Below are 19,332 nucleotides of genomic sequence, written 5' to 3'. Positions count from 1 at the left end.
GCTATGAGAAAAGCGGACAGTCTCGGAAATTCGGCGGAAAAACGTCACTACGAGCAAATGTGGAGACCAAACAAGGAAACAGCTTCCCAGCCCAGCAGCTTCCCGTCCCTGACTGTTGAGCCTCTGCCGGAGCTCTCAGCAACTCCTTTAATCGTGAGGGAAAAGCGGATTCCTCATTGTTCAGGCATCTCTGGCTTGTTTTTCCCTCAATTGTTCCCTTTGCTTGTGAGTGACCATGTCTGCAACAACAGCGGCGGCAGTGCGCCGACTCGGCCATCGCGCTCCCCGCATATCGGGGGTTACAGCCCGCTTCACTTCCCCCGCCTCGCGATCTTCCATCCTGTCGAGTTCTCGGTTTAAACCAGCACGAAACTCAGTATACATCTCCCAGACATCGCGATTCTCAACAATGGCGCCGCTGCAAGCCGGGACCGTTCCCCCGGCCCTCGAGAGGGAATATGATCCAGAGATCAAGGACCTGGCCACTTATGTTCACCAGTACAAGGTGGACTCGGACCTGGCGGTACGTAATGCCACGAGTCCCGCCATTGGTGTGCTGGGAATGTATTCACTGACGATTATCGTGCATTAGTTCGATACGGCCCGCTTGGTCTTTCTGGACAGTCTGGGTTGTGCACTGGAGGCGCTGCGATTCAAGGAGTGCACCAAACTGCTTGGTCCCATCGTAGAGGGCACTGTCGTCCCAAATGGAACCAAGGTCCCAGGAACCCCGTACCAGCTGGACCCGGTCAATGGTGCGTTCAACATTGGCGCTATGGTCCGGTGGCTTGACTACAATGACTGCTGGCTGGCGGCCGAATGGGGCCATCCGTCGGACAACCTCGGTGGTATCCTAGCGGTCGCCGACTGGATATCGCGAACCAACCGTGCAGGAGGCAAAATTGGAGAAGGCAGAGTGTTGAAGGTCCGCGATGTCTTGGAGGCAATGATCAAAGCCCACGAAATCCAGGGTGTGCTGGCCTTGGAAAACTCGTTCAATAAGGTCGGCCTGGACCATGTTGTGCTCGTCAAGGTCGCGACAACTGCAGTCGTCTCGAAGCTGTTGGGTTTGAATGAGAAGCAGACCGCAGACGCAATTACCCAGGCGTGGGTGGATGGCCAGAGCCTGCGCACGTACCGTCACTCGCCGAACACCATGTCGCGGAAATCTTGGGCAGCCGGCGATGCTTGCCAGCGAGCGGTCAACCTCGTACTGAAGGTGCTCAAGGGCGAGAAAGGTGTTCCGACTGTGCTGTCTGCTCCAGGATGGGGTTTCTACGACACCCTGTTCAAGGGCAAGAAGTTCCAGTTCCAGCGGCCATATGGCAGCTACGTGATGGAGAATGTTCTGTTCAAGGTGTCTTATCCTGGTACGAACCCGTTACAAGTTGTCATCCAGAGGATCTGCTAACTGTTTTCAGCCGAGTTCCACTCCCAAACGGCCATTGAGGCTGCAGAGATCGTTAACAAGAAGCTGGCGGAGATGGGCAAGTCGGCCAAGGACATCAAGGAGATTACCAACCGCACTCACGAAGCTTGCATCCGTATTATTGATAAGCAGTTTAAGCCCATGGAGAATTTTGCCGACCGTGACCACTGCGTTCAGGTATGTTGTGCTTAGGGTTGTGTGTATGGCTAGATGCTGATAAGCTGTAGTACATGGTCGCGACGATGCTCGTCTTTAACCGACTGACCGCGAACGACTACGCCGATGGCTCCGAGGCCGCAACGTCTCCTCTCCTGGATGACCTGCGCAAGCGCATCAAGTGCGTTGAGGATCCGCAATTCACGAAGGACTACCACGACCCGGCCAAGCGGACGATTCCGAATGCGCTGACCGTGACCCTGAACGACGGCACCGTCCTGCCGGAAGTCGTTGTTGAGGCTCCTTTGGGCCACCGCTGGCGCCGCGAAGAGGCCAAGCCTGTGATCCTGGACAAGTACAAGCGCCATCTGGAGGCGCACTATGATGCGGCCCACGTCAAATACCTGGTTGAATTGGGCCAGAACCGGTCCGAGTTGGAGAACTTCGATGTGGACAAGTATGTGGATCTGTATGTGACGGAAAAGATTGCGCCGCCGTACGAGTCATGATTTGATAAAATTGGGTAGTTGCTTGGTCCATCAAAAATGTAATGTATGAATCAATTTACTACTATGAGTTTGCGGATGCTTGATTAGCAATTCGAGTATGGAATTAGTGATATTCCCGCTGGGACTCTCAGACTTTACGATTCTTTGAGCACAGCTCTATCTGTCTTGACCTTGAAAAGTTAATGGCTACCTGCGATCGAATTCCAAAAATGAAAGCTCAAAGTTTTGCCATTGCCGGCTGCTTTTGGGCAGCCCATTCAGTTATTGCGTCGACCAATTGATCAATCTCTGCGCGCGTGTTTCCCGCATGCAAACACACACGAACCCGTTCCTTGCCTTTAGGGACCGTTGGAGCCATGATCGGTCTGACTAACAGACGCCTTTGCTGACAGAATTGCGCCAGCTCGCGCGGAAACGCTGTTCGAACTGAGAAGATCGGTGACCGAGGGTGGTGATCTATTCGGAGGGCTGAAGATTGAATCTTGCGTTGGAACTCATCACACCGGACTCGCAAATACTCGATGTTACGCTGTAGGTTCGACTGAAGCTGTTCGTGGATCAGTTAAGGACACTCCTAATACTCGAGGGATTCACGTTACAGTTTCTGTTGCTCCCTCTTGCATCAGTTCATACGAACATCGGATCGCAATTAGGGTGGGCCTTGACATGGCTGTCGTGTAGATCAGTGACCGGGCGTAGTTGATCAGGTATTCTCGGGTCAGGGGAGAGCACAAAACAATTGCTGCTCGTTCCTTAGCATATCCTTCTATTTCTGGCCGTGAGATGGTCGAACGTACCACCTTGACTAGCCAGTGCCTTTCCAAAGGTATGGATCCTGATGAAGACTTGATTTTGCATGCCTTGCTCCTGTACTATGCCTGCACCTTTTGGTCCGAAAACCCCAGTCGCATGGGCCTCGTCAACTATCAGATGGCCATTTCCCTGGGGAAGCTCTCGATGAATCACCTCGAGCAGCTCTTTGACCGGCGCAGTGTCACCGTCCATGCTGTACAGGGACTCGACTACGACAAGCACATTCCGCTTCCCACTGAGAATGGCTTGGTCGCTCGCGATGACGCTCTTCAATGCTTTTTCGAATGCGCTGAATGAATTGTGCTGGAACGGGATCTTCATCCCCGCCCGTGACAAACGCATTCCTTCATGAGCACTGGCGTGGATAAGCTCATCGTAGATGATGACGTCCCCCGGCTGCGGCACGCAAGACAAGACGCCGACATTGGCGTCGTATCCCGAGTTGAATAAGAGGCCACTAGGGGCATCATGAAACGACGCAATGAATTTTTCGAGTTCTTCCGTATAGATAGAGTTCCCATCGAGTAAGCGTGAACCACCGCTTCCTAATGGAGGCGTCGGTGTGCTTGAGTATTCGCTGTTGAGCGCTCGCAAATAATTCTCCCGAAGGAGGTCTGATGTCGACAAGGAAAGAAAATCATTTGACGAGAAATCAATTGCGCCCGGCGACCGCACTGTTAGGCGTCTTCGGGACGATTTGGCCTCGCGCTTGCTCAGAGCTTCTGCGAATGATCGCAGTATTGGGGCGATCATTGCGTGCAGTTATCTGATCGTCTCGCAGTAGCTAGTTACGAGTCACTAAAATTTCGTTCAGCTGGTGCAAAAATGCAGGAATGACAATCTTGATTTTCACAGTAAGTTAATCGCACTACTCGTCGTCCATCGATTTCATAGTGAACGACAATGGACACAAAAGATTCTGAAATATACTTTGAATCTGCTGACCGGTCCGGCCGCATGCCTCGGTGAGAATGTTGGGCGTTCTGGACTCTGGTTGAGAACCCGATCCGATTATCCTCCGGTCCCAGCAACCTTGTCCGATTTTCCTTTCCCAAGCAGGGCATCATCATGGAGGATACATGCTAGATCCCGCAAGGACAGTGCAATGGACTCAAATGTAGTTAATTCCTCTACTTCATGAGCGATTCAATCCCTGAACGGTGTTCTTCGGCATTCGGCAACATAAAATGCCTCCGGTCTCTGCCGCACTCTGGCGCACCCTCCGTGCCTTTCAGATCTATGGTGCAAACACTGGAGTTGGCAAGACAGTTGTCTCAACGGTACTGTGCAAGGCTCTCTCTGAGAATGAACCTGTCAAGGTCGGATTCTTAAAACCAGTGTCGACGGGGCCATTGGAGGAAGCGGACGACTTGTGTGTTTGCGCCGAACAACATGTATAATTGATGGTCGCTGACACGCCGGCAGGCATGTGAAACGCTTTGCAACAAATAATGTGTTGACGGAGTGTCTTTTCCGGTTCGATGAGCCCGTCAGTCCCCATCTTGCTTCCAGAGGGAGAGCTTCGGTAAGTACTCTCAGTGACCCATGATGATGGCATAATAACCAGTTTCCCGACAATGCCACAGATTCCTGGCGACAAAGATATTGTCACTGCTGTCCATAGCAAACTTTCAACATGGGCCTCAACTGGGGTTCGGCACGCTCTGGTCGAGACTGCGGGCGGGGTTCTTTCGCCCGGGCCTAGTGGCAGCGTTCAAGCGGACCTCTATCGTCCCTTGAGACTTCCCGTACTCCTCGTGGCAGATTCCCGCCTGGGGGGAATTTCCTCAACGATCTCAGCGTTCGAGTCGCTAACAATTCGAGGCTGTGATGTGGCTTTGGTCCTTGTCTTTGAAGATGCGTACTACAGAAATCATGACTACCTTCAGTCCTACTTTCAGAAGAAAGGAATCCCACTGTTGGTGTTTCAGCCACCACCACCAAGAGAGAACCATCAAAATGACGATGTTGCTCGGTTAAAGGATGAAGAAGCAATGGCAGAGTATTATGACCGGACCATGCGGCAGCACCAACTCTACGAACTTCTGGAGCATCTGGAAAAGCGGGAAATCGAAAAGATCTCAGAAATGGAATCCATGGCCGAGCGTGCGCGAGAAACGATTTGGTACCCATTCACGCAACATCAGGGAATGGATAAAAAGGACATCATGGTCATAGAGTCAGCATACGATGACTATTTCCAAACGCTTTCTACCGGAAATACAGACCGCGGGATCTTGCAGCCAACGTTTGATGGTTCTGCCTCATGGTGGACACAAGGTCTAGGGCATGGTAATCCCGATCTCGCTCTGACAGCTGCGTATTCTGCTGGACGGTATGGACATGTAATGTTTGCGGGTACAGTCCACGAGCCAGCACTTTCTCTTGCAGAAATGTTACTCCGTACTGTTGGAAATCCACGACTGAAAAAAGTCTTCTATACCGACAATGGAAGCACGGGGATGGAGGTTGCCATCAAGATGGGATTACGCGCAGCCTGTGCACGGTACGGATGGAGTCCGCAAGAGTCAATAAAGATCTTGGGTCTTAAAGGGAGCTATCATGGAGACACGATTGGTGCAATGGATTGCTCGGAACCGTCCACATTCAACAAAAAGGTTGAATGGTATCGTGGCCGAGGCTATTGGTTTGATTTCCCTCAAGTTGGGATGAAGGATGGCGTCTGGCAGGTCCGTTTCCCGGAAGAACTTCAGGAAGAACTCGGTTCAGATATCCGATTTGAATCATTGGATGCCGTGTTCGACCTGCATGCTCGACGGGAGTCGGATGTTGCCAAAGGATATAGGACGTACATCAAGAGAACCTTGGAAGACCTGGTACACAGGCAAGGCGTGAAGTTTGGTGCCTTGATTATGGAACCGGTTATCCTTGGAGCCGGTGGAATGCTTTTTGCGTGAGTAAACCGGAGAACCTAGCACACTATCATCAACGGCAGTGGAACTAATATCCGCGCAGGGATCCTCTGTTCCAGAATTCATTGGCGGCGGTCGTCCGTGACAACCCAGATCTGTTTGGACCTCCAAGTACCCCTCCTAAGGCAGGCTCGTGGTCTGGGCTTCCGGTTATTTTAGATGAGGTCTTCACCGGCCTCTACCGGCTTGGCCGTCACACTTCCGCGTCATTCATCGGAATCGATGCAGACATCTCCGTGCATGCGAAACTTCTGACAGGAGGGTTGATTCCTCTTGCTGCAACACTTGCAAGCCAGGAGATCTTTGACGCGTTCTGTGGCCCAGAAAAGAGCGACGCACTACTTCATGGACACAGTTACACGGCTCATCCAATCGGCTGTAAAGTCGCGGAAACGTCAATCAGAACGATGGCCGAGCTGGACCGGAGCGGGTTCTGGGACGACTCCAAGTCTTCCTGGTCTGCGACGTTCCCTGGTAGCTCGGCCACGTCTGTCTGGAGTCGATGGTCTCCGGATCTCGTCCGCGATCTGAGTCACGCCGACTCTGTTGAAAGTGTATTCGCAATCGGAAGCGTGCTCAGCATAACGTTGCGTGATCAGCACGGTGGAGGTGAGTGACAATCTGATGGATCAATCACCATGGTCCTGACAGTGTTTGATAGGCTACACATCTACTGCCGCTAGAGGATTGCAGTCCCAACTTGCGGCGGGCATGGACGGGTTCAACGTGCACTCTCGTGTGTTGGGCAATGTCCTGTATCTGATGGCCGGCATGACATCAAAGACAGAGAATTTGAGGGAGATCGAAGAATTAGTTAAAAGAGCCCTCATTTAAAGAAAAGTGAATTCTGATCGCGAGTCATTCCAAGCCGAAATGGACTTCTGGTACTATCAAGCGGCACATTTCTGAGGCCGTTTCTTCCCTTCCCATCTATTTCAATGAAACTTTACGACGGGCATGGCTCCTTGTAGTATCTTGCGGAGGTTCAAGGATACTCTCTACCTCAATTTAGCGTCCAGTTTCTGCAACCTCTCGGTCGTCACAAGGGTACGGTAAATATTCTGATAATACTACCTATAACAGTATAGCGTGAAATGAGGTACTGCACTCATCCAAATCAATTCATCAAATTGGGTACCCAAGGTTAGGTGGGATTTCTTACAAGAATAGCCGTACTCCGTACGGTGTACTCGTACTCCGTCCGTACGAGAAGTTGCTCCGTAATCGCAATTTGAATGCCAGTTATTGGCTGATTGGTGAACAAAATGTGTCGAAAATACGGACAAATTTACGATTTACCGGTGAATTTGAAGTTTCAACCCGCCAGCCGAGTTGTTGAGCCGTTGAGATCCCGCGGTTGAGCAATTGAGGGACCAATCGGCCCGCATCGGCGCCCATATTCGACGAGCACACCGTGCTCGAAGCCTGGAACATACGTAGTTTCTGACTCAGTTTGTGATGGACGAATTGGAAAATTACGAATTGTACTAGTCAATTGTTCGCTGAGGGCGATTGTTGAAGTTAACTTAACGTTCTCCCTGATCATTCCGGACCTCGGACCCCGCGAGGACTTGGTGATTGAAAGGAGGGCAGCATGGCCGTGCCCATTTCACGATCCCTCCGCTCCGTCTTGCGGAGGTCATACGGCACCGTCCAGTCCAACGCAACCGCAACAGGAATCACACCGAGTTGGACATCTCAAATCCCGTCTCCCCTCCGGGATGCGATCTCTGCGCAGGCACCCCGCACAAACTGGACAAAAGATGAGATTCAGCAGATCTACGACACACCATTGAATCAATTGACCCATGCGGCGGTATGGACGAGAGAAGATTCAATGTCCTGCACATGATCGGCTCCGCTGATTGCTCTCCAGGCCATTGTGCACCGCCGATTTCATGACCCCGCGGCGATCCAAATGTGCACCTTGATGAATATCAAGACGGGTGGGTGCAGTGAGGACTGCGCATACTGCGCACAATCGTCGAGGTACAACACGGGCTTGAAAGCGACCAAAATGAGCTCCGTCGACGAGGTCCTCGAAGCGGCTAGGATCGCCAAGCAGAATGGTAGCACTCGGTTTTGCATGGGCGCTGCATGGCGCGATATGCGAGGTCGCAAGACGAGTCTTCGTCGGATTAAGGAAATGGTTTCTGGAGTACGAGCGATGGGCATGGAAGTCTGCGTGACCCTCGGCATGATTGACGGAGAACAAGCCAAGGAGCTCAAGGAGGCCGGACTCACCGCGTACAACCACAACCTGGATACATCCCGTGAATTCTACCCTTCTATCATCACGTCGCGGACCTATGATGAACGGCTTCAGACTCTGAGCCACGTCCGGGATGCTGGTATCAATGTCTGCTCTGGCGGGATCATTGGCTTGGGCGAGGCGGACTCGGACCGCGTTGGTCTCCTGCATACCGTGGCTACGCTGCCCAGTCACCCAGAGTCTTTCCCCGTCAATGCCCTGGTGCCGATTAAAGGAACACCACTTGGCGACCGCAAAATGATCGCGTTTGACAAGTTGCTTCGCACCATTGCGACGGCGCGGATTGTTCTCCCAGCGACAATCGTCCGTCTCGCCGCGGGTCGGATCAATCTGACCGAAGAGCAGCAGGTTGCGTGCTTCATGGCCGGAGCCAATGCGGTGTTCACAGGAGAGAAGATGCTCACAACTGACTGCAACGGATGGGATGAGGATCTTGCAATGTTCCGACGATGGGGATTCTATCCCATGCGGAGCTTCGAGCGGGTCGAGAAAAAGAATGTCGATGTTTCGAGCGAAAACCTGCAGGGCGCGAATGTTGCTCAAAATGAGTCGGCATAAATGGGTTATACAGTGACATCAAAAATGAAACGGTTGATAGACGCGATGTGCGCAGAGTTCATGCAGACGTAGTAGGCTGTTGCCTGTTGAAGGCTCGTGCAATCTTCGATGCTGTAATACTTGAGCTAATGAAGCGTCATTGCACGGGACAGACGGAGCGGTCTTGCTATAGATTAGAACTGATTCGCATCAAACGACGATGAATCCTGATATATGGAATTTACAGCTCGGAGTTGCATGTGGCTATATGCAATGGAGGAACAAAGTAAGGACTCATACAAGAACTTTTGGAGTACATTCATCGAAGCCAATCTATCAAATCCTGATGTCATACTATGACATGAAAAACTAAAAATTGGAATACTGTAACACGTTCAATACAACATACATGAGCGATTTTGTGGAGATTGTTTTCAACTTTTGAATCACTGCTTGCCAGCAAGACCCAGCAGGTTGATGCTCTTGGGCCGCTCGATGGGCAGTCCCAGGGCACGGTCCCAGATCAACTGGACGAGCGGGCCCAGAGCGCGGCTGACACCGAACGTCACGGTGTAGTAGAGAGGCTGCTGGAATCCATAGTGGTAGAACAGCACGCCAGAAGCAGCGTCCACGTTGGGGTGCGGGTTCTTGGTCTGTCGGGATTGTCAGCATGAATATTTCTCCTTATTCGTTGACAGACGTACCTTGCCGTGTTGAGTCAGAACGCGCGGCGCGACTTCAGAGTTCAGCTTGACAAGCTGGAACACAGGGTTGGCCTGGATGTCAGGTCGCGACGCGGCAAAGTCCATGAGGGCCTGGAAGCGGGGATCGGGCTTGCGCAGGACACCATGTCCATAGCCAGGAACGACACGGCCCGAGTTCAGTGTATCCCACAAATACTTCTCAACATCCTTCTCGGTGAAATTGTCACCAATTGTCTCCTTCATGGCAAGAATCCATCGCAGCACTTCCTGTGCCGCCAAACCATGGAGTGGACCAGCAAGACCCAGGAGACCAGCGCTGTAGCTCAGGAATGGGTCGCTCAGCGCACTTCCAACAAGATGAGTAGTGTGCGCGGAGACATTGCCACCTTCATGGTCACCATGCAAAGCCAGATACAGGCGGAGCAGATCAATGAAGTCCTCGTTCTCCTTCCCGCCCTTGCCCAACAGCGTTGCAAAGTTGTACGACCAATCCTGCGAGGCATCGAGCGGCTGAGTGCCCACCGTATCGACCTCGTTGGGGCGGAAAACCAATGCAGCAACACGAGGAATCTTAGCAAGAAGGGAAATGCAGTCATCAAAGGTAGGCTCCCAGTAGTCGGCCTTGCTCAATCCTTTCTCGTACGCCTTGGCAAACGACGACTCGGTGTTGAGCGCGGCCACAGCGATAGAAAGCTGAGTCATAGGGTGCATGGTCTTGGGGAACGACTTGATCAAGTCAAGGATGTGCTGCGGCAAGTGTGACTTCTCCGCAAGCTCCTTGGAAAATGCGCGCACCTGCGCAGTGGACGGCACCTTGCCGGTCAAGAGCAGCCAAAACATGGCCTCCGGCAACATTTCCGTACCAGAAGTTCCCTTCGGAAGCTCCCGCTGGCAATCCTTGATGGTGCGACCATGGAAGCGAATGCCCTCGTTGGGATCGAGCACGGAGCCCTCCCACACCATTGACTTCAGCCCACGCATACCTCCAATGACATTGCTGATCTTCACTTCTCCAATGACTTCCTCTCCACGCTCCTTGACCTGCTTGAACAATTCCCGCTTTTCTGGGATCACCTCCTTCAGAGCGGTCTTCAGATCGGGTTCAGCAGTGGCATAGCTGCGGCAGGTGATAACCGGGCGGCTGGTGATCTGAACACGATCAACCGTCTTGTCCTCTCTTTGTCACCAATACGGTTTCCTTACCTGCGCCAGCCGGAGAACGCGGTGTGCAGCTCTGGGTGTGGTTGTCAACATGGCTGTTGTTGTTGGGCCAAATCTGACAAGAATCCGGGGTTCGCGGGGTAAGCTTTGCCGTAGCTTCGCCTACGTTGATTACAGGTGGAATGGCGAAGGATGGGCAGGCAAGAGGACGATCCAATGCGTGCGCCAGAGCTGGAGGGTACTAGTCAGGAAAACAGCTGTTGAGAGGCTCGAGTGTTGCTACAGTGGCATTACTTACCAGGGTGCAGCGGCTTGTGTAGGAACATGCTCGGTTGTCCGCGGCCTGAAATGCCGAGGTGCGACGGACTAACGGTGAATGCGTAAATTAAACCGTTTTAGGAAAAGCCACTCTATGATTTCATCATCCACCGAACGACGCGATATCGGCGATTTCGGATCAAGAACCGAGAGCTCGTCTCTCTATCAATCCGAGAATCGTCAGCATACACACGCTACGAGGACTACCGAGTACATTCTACGTATGTCCACAATCCGCACATTTCCAATTAATCATACATAATCGGGAGGTGTTGACATAAGGAACATCCGGTTTAACTAGCAAACGCCGAAAGCGTCGCATTCTGTCAAGTTTCAAGGCCTTGGCGAAACGCGGGACGAATAACGATCGAATAGTCTTTTTCTCATGTTCTACCGTTCTCTGTGATTTGGTTGATTTACAAGGCCGACGGATTGCAGATCGTGGAGCATACTTCGCGTGTATCCTATTTCTCGTATAATCATGATGCTCCGTACCTGTGTGCGTCGACTCCCTCGACCGACAGCAACTCTTGCAGCATCGGCTGTAGCACGACGCTCGTTTGCTTGCGGCTATCCTCGAATGTCTTCAATACCGCCCGTTGAACCGCCGCTTTCTACTCGGCTTCCGTCTGACTCGTTTCAATTGCTGTCGACAGCTGAAAAAGCAGGCGCTGCTGAAGATTCGCTATACGAAGCTCAAATCAAGGATGTAGAGGCGTGGTGGAAAACCCCTCGCTTCGAGGGCATCAAGCGTCCGTATACGGCGGCAGATATAGTCAGCAAGCGAGGATCGCTGCAACAAACATATCCCAGTTCATTGATGGCACGCAAGCTCTTCAACCTGCTTAACGAACGATATGCGGAGGGTCGCCCCGTACATACGAGTAAGCCACCTCCTTGCTGCACATGGGACAAGGGAAAGTGACGGTTGAAAGTGGGTGTAATCGATCCGGTACAGATGACCCAACAGGCTCCGAACCAGGAAGTCGTGTATATTTCGGGTTGGGCATGCTCTTCCTTGTTGACGACCACCAACGAGGTTTCTCCCGACTTTGGCGACTACCCCTACAACACCGTGCCCAATCAAGTGCAAAGAATTTTCAAAGCTCAGCAGCTGCATGACCGGAAGCATTGGGATGAACGTCGGAAAATGACACCGGAACAACGGAAGGCGACACCCTACGTAGATTATCTGCGGCCCATCATTGCTGACGGCGATACCGGGTGAGTATTGTCCGATGGCATTTTGTTCGGAACTAACTTGGTGTCAGCCATGGCGGAATCACTGCGGTGATGAAGCTGGCGAAGCTGTTTGCTGAAAATGGTGCGGCCGCAGTGCACTTTGAAGACCAACTCCATGGTGGCAAGAAATGTGGGCACCTTGCTGGCAAGGTTCTGGTCCCGATTAGCGAGCATATCAACCGTTTGGTCGCGGCTCGTTTCCAATGGGACCTCATGGGCGTGGAGAATCTTGTCATCGCACGCACGGACTCCGAAAGCGGCAGGCTCATCAGCAGTACGATTGATGTTCGAGACCACGAGTTCATTCTTGGCGTGACAGAGGATATCGAGCCTCTGGCAGAGACCATTCAGGCGATGGAACGGGAGGGTGCCAGTGGCCCGGAGATCGATGCCTACGAGAGCCAGTGGGTCAAATCCCACAGGCTTGTCACTTTTGATGAAGGTATGCAACGTTCTGTTCTATTTCATTTGACCCGTCTACTGAAAACATCATGCAGCTGTCGATGAGCAGCTGAAAGCGGAGGGCGCTTCCCAGGCGGTTCGTGATGCCTATCAAGCAAGAGTCAAGGAAAACCCGAATCTATCCATTTCCCGTCGTCGTGCTCTCGCAGAAGAATTCACGAAGAAACCAGTCGTATGGTCGTGGGATATTCCACGAACTCGAGAAGGGTATTACCATTACAAGGCCGGTCTACCTGCAGCAATCAAGCGAGCGAAAGAGTTCGCTCCGTATGCTGATCTTCTGTGGGTGGAAACTGGAGGAGCCAGTGTCGAAAAGGCGGCTCAGATAGCGCAATCTGTTCATGAGCTGCATCCTGGGAAGAAATTCGTCTACAACCTCAGCCCGTCATTCAACTGGATGGCCCAGGGCTTTGATGAAGCTTCTCTCAAATCCTTTGTGTGGGATATTGCTCGACATGGGTACGTAATTCTGTGGTCTTATCAACCTGGATTTGGACCTAACAGTAACTAGGTTTGTGCTGCAACTGGTCTCGCTAGCGGGTCTGCATTCGAACGCCACGATCACCGCTGAACTTTCGCGGGCATTCAAGGACGAGGGAATGCTCGCATATGTCCGATTGATTCAATCGCGAGAGAAGGAACTTGGAGTGGATGTACTGACACATCAACGATGGAGCGGAGCGCCCTACGTGGATGGCATTGTCGGTGCTATTCTGAGCGGCAGCAGCAGCAGCAAGAGCATGGGAGAAGGCAACACTGAAAAAGGTACGGCTCCCTAGATTTCGGCTTGGCAACCAGAACTGACAATCTGAATCCTGCAGACTTCTGATTGCATGCTCTGATGTAGTTACGGGTATTCGATCCAAGACAACAACGTGTTCTGTATTATCAAGGATATTCCATTATCAGAGTCCTCCCCAGTTGTACGAGTAGTTCATGAGAGTCAGGAAATCAATCTAACCAACTTGGTGCCTGACATTGTAAGTAAACGGTTGGTACTTGGAATGAAGACGATTTGGGGGTGTCTACAGTACGAATACTCGCTGTTAAACAGGTTGTCCGGGCGTTAAGGATCTGATAAGGGCCTCAAAGGCTATTATTAATTGCTGGTGCGGCGGTGCCTGATCCATTAAAATTTTCTGGCCCTAGTGCTCTAGTGGTGGGTGGTGGCGAGGAAGAAAAAATCGCGGGTCAAAGATGAACAACAACAATCCAACTTCACTCCTGCAAAAATCGCTTTTTTATTTTTCTAATTATTTATTAAAACCTTCGTTGCCTTTATCGACGTCGGGGAGCGTCATTCAACCATCATTCAATTTTGTAGGCTTTTGCCTACTGAACAACTGACGCCGGCAACGTTGGGTTCACTGAAGTTTTTGGCCTATCGAATTTTCTGTGATAGACAGGGCCATTCATAATGCCAATTTCTGTCGCAAATCTTCCTTCTTCAGCGCCGCCTGCAAATGAGGTCGCTTCGCTTTTGAACACAATTTTCACAGCAAAGACCTCACAGGAGTCACTGGATGCGTCCTATGCCCTGACGAATCTTCTCATCCAGACGACAGGGTATCGGGGCATCAAAGACTTCAACCTGTTGACTGAAATCAAGAAAGCTGCCGCTGATAAGAAAAATGGCGTACGGCGAGAGAGCGCCATGCTCATTCTTGGAGCCCTCTTTGAAGTATTCCCCAAGCAGGACCGACTGAGCGAAGTGGTCTTCCTTATTGAGGATGGAGGAGCCCTCGGCCTTGCACTGGATGCGCTGTCCGACAAAGGCGCTGTGGTTCGTGACGCGGCCCAATATGCGGTGGATGCACTTTTCACCATGTTGAGGCCAGAGTCGCTCGTCAGCGCTTTTCTCCCTGCCCTCTTGCGCTACTTGGAAAAGGGTACGGCAAAGTGGCAAGGTGCGGTCGGCGCTTACGCGCTACTGGAAAAAATGGCGAAAAAAGCGGAAATGGGAACTGGAACCCAAGCTGAAGAACGTGAAAAGGATTTGCTGCGAGAAGCAATGGGAGCAGCTTTGAAAGAGATTATACCGGTTGTCAGTTCTGGTATGCATGACTTGAAAAATGAGGTTGCGAAACAGGCTGTCAAAGCCATGATTGCGTTGGCCAACCTGATCACGAATGAAGATGTGATTCCCCGAATTCCACTGCTTATCAAGGCTATGGAACAGCCATCTGCAGACACATTACAGAAGACTATTCTTGCTCTTTCACAAACAACATTCGTGGCCGTCGTTACTTCTCCTGTTCTCGCCCTTCTCACGCCTCTACTTGAACGGTCCCTTAATACCCCTACAACTCCTCAGGAGGTTCTGCGACAGACGGTTGTTGTTGTGGAAAATCTTACGAAATTGGTCCATGATCCAGCGGAAGCTAGAGCTTTCCTTCCCAGATTACGGCCCGGGGTCCAGTCTGTCAAGAATAGAGCTTCCCTTCCAGAAGTCCGGGAATTGGCCGATCGAGCTTTGAATGTCATGGACAAAGCTATGGGCGACGACAAGCTGCCTGCGGACAGCACAATCAGCAGATCAGCTCCTCAGGATGTTCTCAAAGTGCTTGAGAACGAAATCAAGGCCCATGGCGGCCTTCAGCGCCCGGAAGATGAAGCTTTTGCCAACATCGTCAGGAACTATATCGCGGAGATGGTTTGCCATGCTGTTAATGTGAGAATGCACGACCGTATTCCAGAGTGCGTGGGGCCATATCTTCGCGGTCTCCTTCGGGATGATCAGCATGATAAGGTTGCTGCGAAGATTCAGGCGTATTTCATCGAGGAGGATCGCCGCAAGTTCGGAGAACAAACTCAGGAAGATGAAAACGAAGTTGAGATCGTCAACGCCAACTTTTCGCTTGGCTACGGAGGGAGACTGTTGCTCTCTCACACCAATTTGCGTCTGTTGAAAGGCCATCGTTACGGCCTCTGTGGCCGTAATGGTGTTGGCAAGTCCACTCTGATGCGCAGTATTGCAGAGGGTAAACTAGAGGGATTTCCGCCCAAGGAGGTCCTTCGGACATGTTTCGTCGAGCACAATCAAGGCGAGAGTGCCGAACTCAGTGTCCTGGAATATTGTGCAAATGATCCCGAGCTTGCAGGTACTGGAAAAGACACGATCTCGGCTGTCCTTGATGAATTCGGTTTCACTTCTGGTCCAGAGGGACGGCAATCCCAGAAGGTCGGGTCATTATCAGGAGGATGGAAAATGAAATTGGCGCTGGCCCGTGCAATGCTTATGAAGGCCGACGTTTTGCTTCTGGACGAACCGACGAATCACTTGGATGTTGCCAACGTAAAGTGGCTCCAGGAGTATCTGAAGAAGCACACCGAAATCACCAGTTTGATTGTCAGCCATGACTCTGGTTTCTTGGATGAAGTGTGCACGGACATTTACCATTACGAGAACAAGAAACTTGTTCTTTACAAGGGAAATTTGGCAAAGTCAGTATCTACCCATGATATGTTCAGCTGGATTGTGTGTGCTAATGATTGTCAACAGTTTCGTCAAGATTCGGCCGGAAGCCAAAAGTTATTACACGCTGTCTGCGAGCAGCCTCCAATTCAAATTCCCACCTCCCGGTATCTTGAGCGGCATCAAGTCGCAGACGCGGACCATTCTCCGCATGAGCAACGTTTCCTACACTTATCCCGGCGCCAGCAAACCTTCGCTGGTGGGGGCTTCCATCTCATTGTCACTGTCGTCGCGCACAGCGATTATCGGTGGCAATGGTGCGGGCAAGTCCACTCTGATCAAACTGCTCACTGGAGAGCTTGTTCCCCAGTCTGGGAAGGTGGAAAAGCATCCAAATCTCCGGATTGGCTACATCAAGCAACATGCGCTCGAGCACGTTGAAATGCACCTGGAGAAGACGCCAAATCAGTATTTGCAGTGGCGTTACGCCAATGGCGATGACCGCGAAGTATTCCTCAAGCAGACTCGCATCATGACAGATGAGGAACGTGCGCAAATGGAGAAGCCGATTGACCTTGGTGATGGACGGGGGCCTCGGCGGGTCGAAGCGCTTATGGGACGTCAGAAATGGAAAAAGACGTTCCAGTACGAAGTCAAATGGGTTGGGTTGCTTCCTAAGCACAACACGATGGTGTCACGGGAAACATTGATAGAACTGGGGTTCTCGAAACTGGTGCAGGAGTTCGACGACCATGAGGCGTCTCGAGAAGGATTGGGCTATCGCATCCTTGAGCCCAAGGTAATTGCGAAGCACTTCGAAGATTGCGGATTGGATCCGGATATTGCCAACCACAACCAAATCGGGAGTCTCTCGGGAGGGCAAAAGGTCAAGGTGGTGTTGGCCGGAGCAATGTGGAACAATCCACATCTGCTGGTTCTGGACGAACCAACCAACTTCCTTGATCGAGACTCGATGGGCGCGCTGGCTGCCGCTATCCGCGATTACAAGGGGGGAGTTGTGATGATTTCTCACAATGAGGAATTCGTCAGCTCGCTCTGCCCGGAACAAATCTATGTCGAAGATGGACGCATTACACGTCACATCAACACTGCTACGCAGGCCGATCGCCTGAATGGAAATTCTGTCGGGTCCACACCGGAAAGCAGTCAGGTCGCTAGCTCCGCCGTGTCTAGTGCAACAGCATCGGCGGTCAATTCGGGCGCCGAAGACACGGGCGAGTTGAAGTTCAAAGCGAAAAAGAAAAAGAAACTCACGCGTGCTCAACTCAAGGAGCGCGAAGTGCGCAGACGGCTGCGACACCTAGAGTGGCTGAATTCTCCCAAGGGGACACCCCGGCCACCCGATACGGACGATGAAGAGGAGTGAGCACAGAACAACCTGTTACCTATATCATGCATTTATAGTACTTTCATGTTCATAATATTTCCATAGAGGGAGACGGTTGTATAGAGGAAGGCTGTTGTCGGGATATTTTCGGATAGACTTCATTCGAGCTCTTCGGGTAAAGAAATTCCAGATTTATGAGTATTCGTTCCAAATTCTTGTCTGGTGCTGATAACTACACCACATGGGAAAAAAACACATAGTATTTGCGCAACGGTAAGGTGGCTCAATGATTAGGGCTCTCCCATGCTTGTCCGAGAATCAAAGAAACACAGCAAAAGTGCCAACCAACCACGCCGATGCAATGAGGCAAACCGATGTAAGTTCCGGCCATACAACCATTGCAGCTCCCGTAAACTGTGGTGACGGCGCCGAAGCTGTGGTGGCAGGGTTCGTCTCGGTCACGGTCGTGGTTTCATGATGATGAGGTTCGTACTCGCGGACATAGGAAGAAGCGAGACTTTCGGCGCTGCTGGGAATATCTCCAGCTCGACTTTCGTAGTAAGAAGCAATGCTTGACGCCGAACTGACTTTTTCTGACGCTATGGATTCTCCATAATCTTTGTAGGCGCTTGCGACCGACTGTGCATAGTTCTCGGCAGAGCTGGCGATATCAAGGTACGGTTTAGGATCGAATGCTTCTGCCGTTACAGCGGTGATGAAAAGTAGGGGTACGCAAATCTTGCATCGCATCTTCTGAAACACGGGGATTATGCCGAAATATCGGCTTCGGATGTGTTCTTCTTGCTCAGTTCTTGGTGGCTCTTCTGCGATTTCTGATCAATCGCACCAAACTGTGATTCATCGACGCAGAGAGATTTGAAAACATTTCACGTTTATATGTGATGCCTTGGAGCGGTCCTTCCGACAGTCTTGCTAATTCGACGATTCTCGCTACAGCCTGCCCCAGAGCTTCAGTTGAAATCTGCCCTTGCAGAATTCCAAGACATTCATCTGATAAATTCAAGAAAAGACTAGACACATGCATGGCATCGAATATTGTTCGCGTATTGTGCAATCAAGTGAGACTCTAATACAAAGATTGTGACACAGGTACGGCATGCTATAGCAATACATTGCGGCCAAAATTGTCTTGGCTCTTGTAACGATGGCATTGCGACACATTCGACACCTTATAACGAGGTATTGGCTCAGTTCCCTGCCTACCTAGGTATTTGAAAAAGCATGCCAGTTACGAGAGTCTACTTGTAGGAGGGTAGAGTTCTCAGGCCTTCCTTGAAACACATATGTCCTTTGTATGCTGGTGATTCAGAGCGTATACGAGTACCAACTACCTCCATTTTATGAAGCAGTACTATGCACATAGCATTGGTGCCTGATGCTCAACTACTCTGCTGTGACAAGCATGTACATAACTCGGCAGTTGCTGCCAGGCAGTAGTGACAAACATGTACCTAACTGGCTGTTGCCCAAACAGCACAGAGCCTCAGGCAGGCCACAGGGATAGGGGTCGATGAGGCATGTGACGGGCTGATTAGGGTAAGGGCTATATATAGCCCACGCTGCTGCCTGATCCGGGGGGATCAGGATTCAGTTGCACAACAACCCGCAATGTCAGATCTTTGGTCAGATACAACGGTTATAGGCATTCTGCATCGATTCGGAGTCTACCTCCACTTAAGTATTCATAGTAGAATCCTCGGATCCTACCGTGAATACCCTTTGACACCTTCGTACGGTACTCAGGAGCATTCTACAGCTCCATTCCATTGGACTGGACGAGCAGCAGCAAAGCATCCATGGTTACCTTAGAACCTAGAAAACTGGGCAATCGCTGTTATCTTCTGAATTGATCATTCCTGTTACTTCATGAAGCGGTTTAGAGCTTGAAAACGTTTACCGCTCGAGGGGCCAAGGAGGATGAATTTGTCAGCACTGTGTTTAGTACACCATTCCCACAACTACCATCAATCGAATGTATATATTCTTCCTGAGCCGAATCACACCTCATCTGT

At 51.3% G+C, this 19,332-nt stretch overlaps 8 protein-coding genes across 8 annotated transcripts; 5 read left to right on the top strand and 3 right to left on the bottom strand.

Moving 5' to 3' along the window:
* Positions 1–235: 235 nt before the first annotated feature.
* On the top strand, positions 236–2,094 carry VTN49DRAFT_5457 (uncharacterized protein; the record flags this gene model as incomplete). Its single annotated transcript, XM_069413516.1, has 4 exons — positions 236–523; positions 593–1,370; positions 1,422–1,606; positions 1,657–2,094. The coding sequence occupies 4 exons, from the start codon at positions 236–238 to the stop codon at positions 2,092–2,094; spliced, it is 1,689 nt and encodes a 562-aa protein (XP_069266180.1).
* Positions 2,095–2,311: 217 nt separating this feature from the next.
* Positions 2,312–3,660, bottom strand: VTN49DRAFT_5456 (uncharacterized protein; the record flags this gene model as incomplete). The annotated part of the gene is made up of 3 exons (XM_069413515.1): positions 2,312–2,641; positions 2,694–2,836; positions 2,892–3,660. 3 exons carry the CDS (start codon positions 3,658–3,660, stop codon positions 2,312–2,314), a joined length of 1,242 nt encoding a protein of 413 aa, XP_069266179.1.
* Positions 3,661–4,094: 434 nt separating this feature from the next.
* Positions 4,095–6,674, top strand: VTN49DRAFT_5455 (uncharacterized protein; the record flags this gene model as incomplete). Its single annotated transcript, XM_069413514.1, has 5 exons — positions 4,095–4,279; positions 4,333–4,432; positions 4,494–5,821; positions 5,884–6,449; positions 6,502–6,674. The coding sequence occupies 5 exons, from the start codon at positions 4,095–4,097 to the stop codon at positions 6,672–6,674; spliced, it is 2,352 nt and encodes a 783-aa protein (XP_069266178.1).
* Positions 6,675–7,434: 760 nt separating this feature from the next.
* On the top strand, positions 7,435–8,670 carry VTN49DRAFT_5454 (uncharacterized protein; the record flags this gene model as incomplete). Its single annotated transcript, XM_069413513.1, has 2 exons — positions 7,435–7,656; positions 7,717–8,670. 2 exons carry the CDS (start codon positions 7,435–7,437, stop codon positions 8,668–8,670), a joined length of 1,176 nt encoding a protein of 391 aa, XP_069266177.1.
* Positions 8,671–9,095: 425 nt separating this feature from the next.
* Positions 9,096–10,607, bottom strand: VTN49DRAFT_5453 (uncharacterized protein; the record flags this gene model as incomplete). Its single annotated transcript, XM_069413512.1, has 3 exons — positions 9,096–9,302; positions 9,354–10,502; positions 10,557–10,607. 3 exons carry the CDS (start codon positions 10,605–10,607, stop codon positions 9,096–9,098), a joined length of 1,407 nt encoding a protein of 468 aa, XP_069266176.1.
* Positions 10,608–11,412: 805 nt separating this feature from the next.
* VTN49DRAFT_5452 (uncharacterized protein) lies at positions 11,413–13,365 on the top strand (the record flags this gene model as incomplete). The annotated part of the gene is made up of 6 exons (XM_069413511.1): positions 11,413–11,716; positions 11,768–12,056; positions 12,104–12,516; positions 12,572–12,995; positions 13,048–13,301; positions 13,358–13,365. 6 exons carry the CDS (start codon positions 11,413–11,415, stop codon positions 13,363–13,365), a joined length of 1,692 nt encoding a protein of 563 aa, XP_069266175.1.
* Positions 13,366–13,953: 588 nt separating this feature from the next.
* VTN49DRAFT_5451 (uncharacterized protein) lies at positions 13,954–17,338 on the top strand (the record flags this gene model as incomplete). Its single annotated transcript, XM_069413510.1, has 2 exons — positions 13,954–15,980; positions 16,039–17,338. The coding sequence occupies 2 exons, from the start codon at positions 13,954–13,956 to the stop codon at positions 17,336–17,338; spliced, it is 3,327 nt and encodes a 1,108-aa protein (XP_069266174.1).
* Positions 17,339–17,617: 279 nt separating this feature from the next.
* Positions 17,618–18,344, bottom strand: VTN49DRAFT_5450 (uncharacterized protein; the record flags this gene model as incomplete). The annotated part of the gene is made up of 2 exons (XM_069413509.1): positions 17,618–18,132; positions 18,191–18,344. The coding sequence occupies 2 exons, from the start codon at positions 18,342–18,344 to the stop codon at positions 17,618–17,620; spliced, it is 669 nt and encodes a 222-aa protein (XP_069266173.1).
* Between the last annotated feature and the right edge of the window lie 988 nt (positions 18,345–19,332).

Source organism: Thermomyces lanuginosus (genome assembly GCF_041956635.1).
Source record: "Thermomyces lanuginosus strain ATCC 200065 unplaced genomic scaffold VTN49scaffold_35, whole genome shotgun sequence".
Lineage (NCBI taxonomy): Eukaryota > Fungi > Ascomycota > Eurotiomycetes > Eurotiales > Trichocomaceae > Thermomyces > Thermomyces lanuginosus.
Note: the sequence above shows the minus strand (reverse complement) of the source record. Positions and strands in the feature narration are given on the sequence as shown.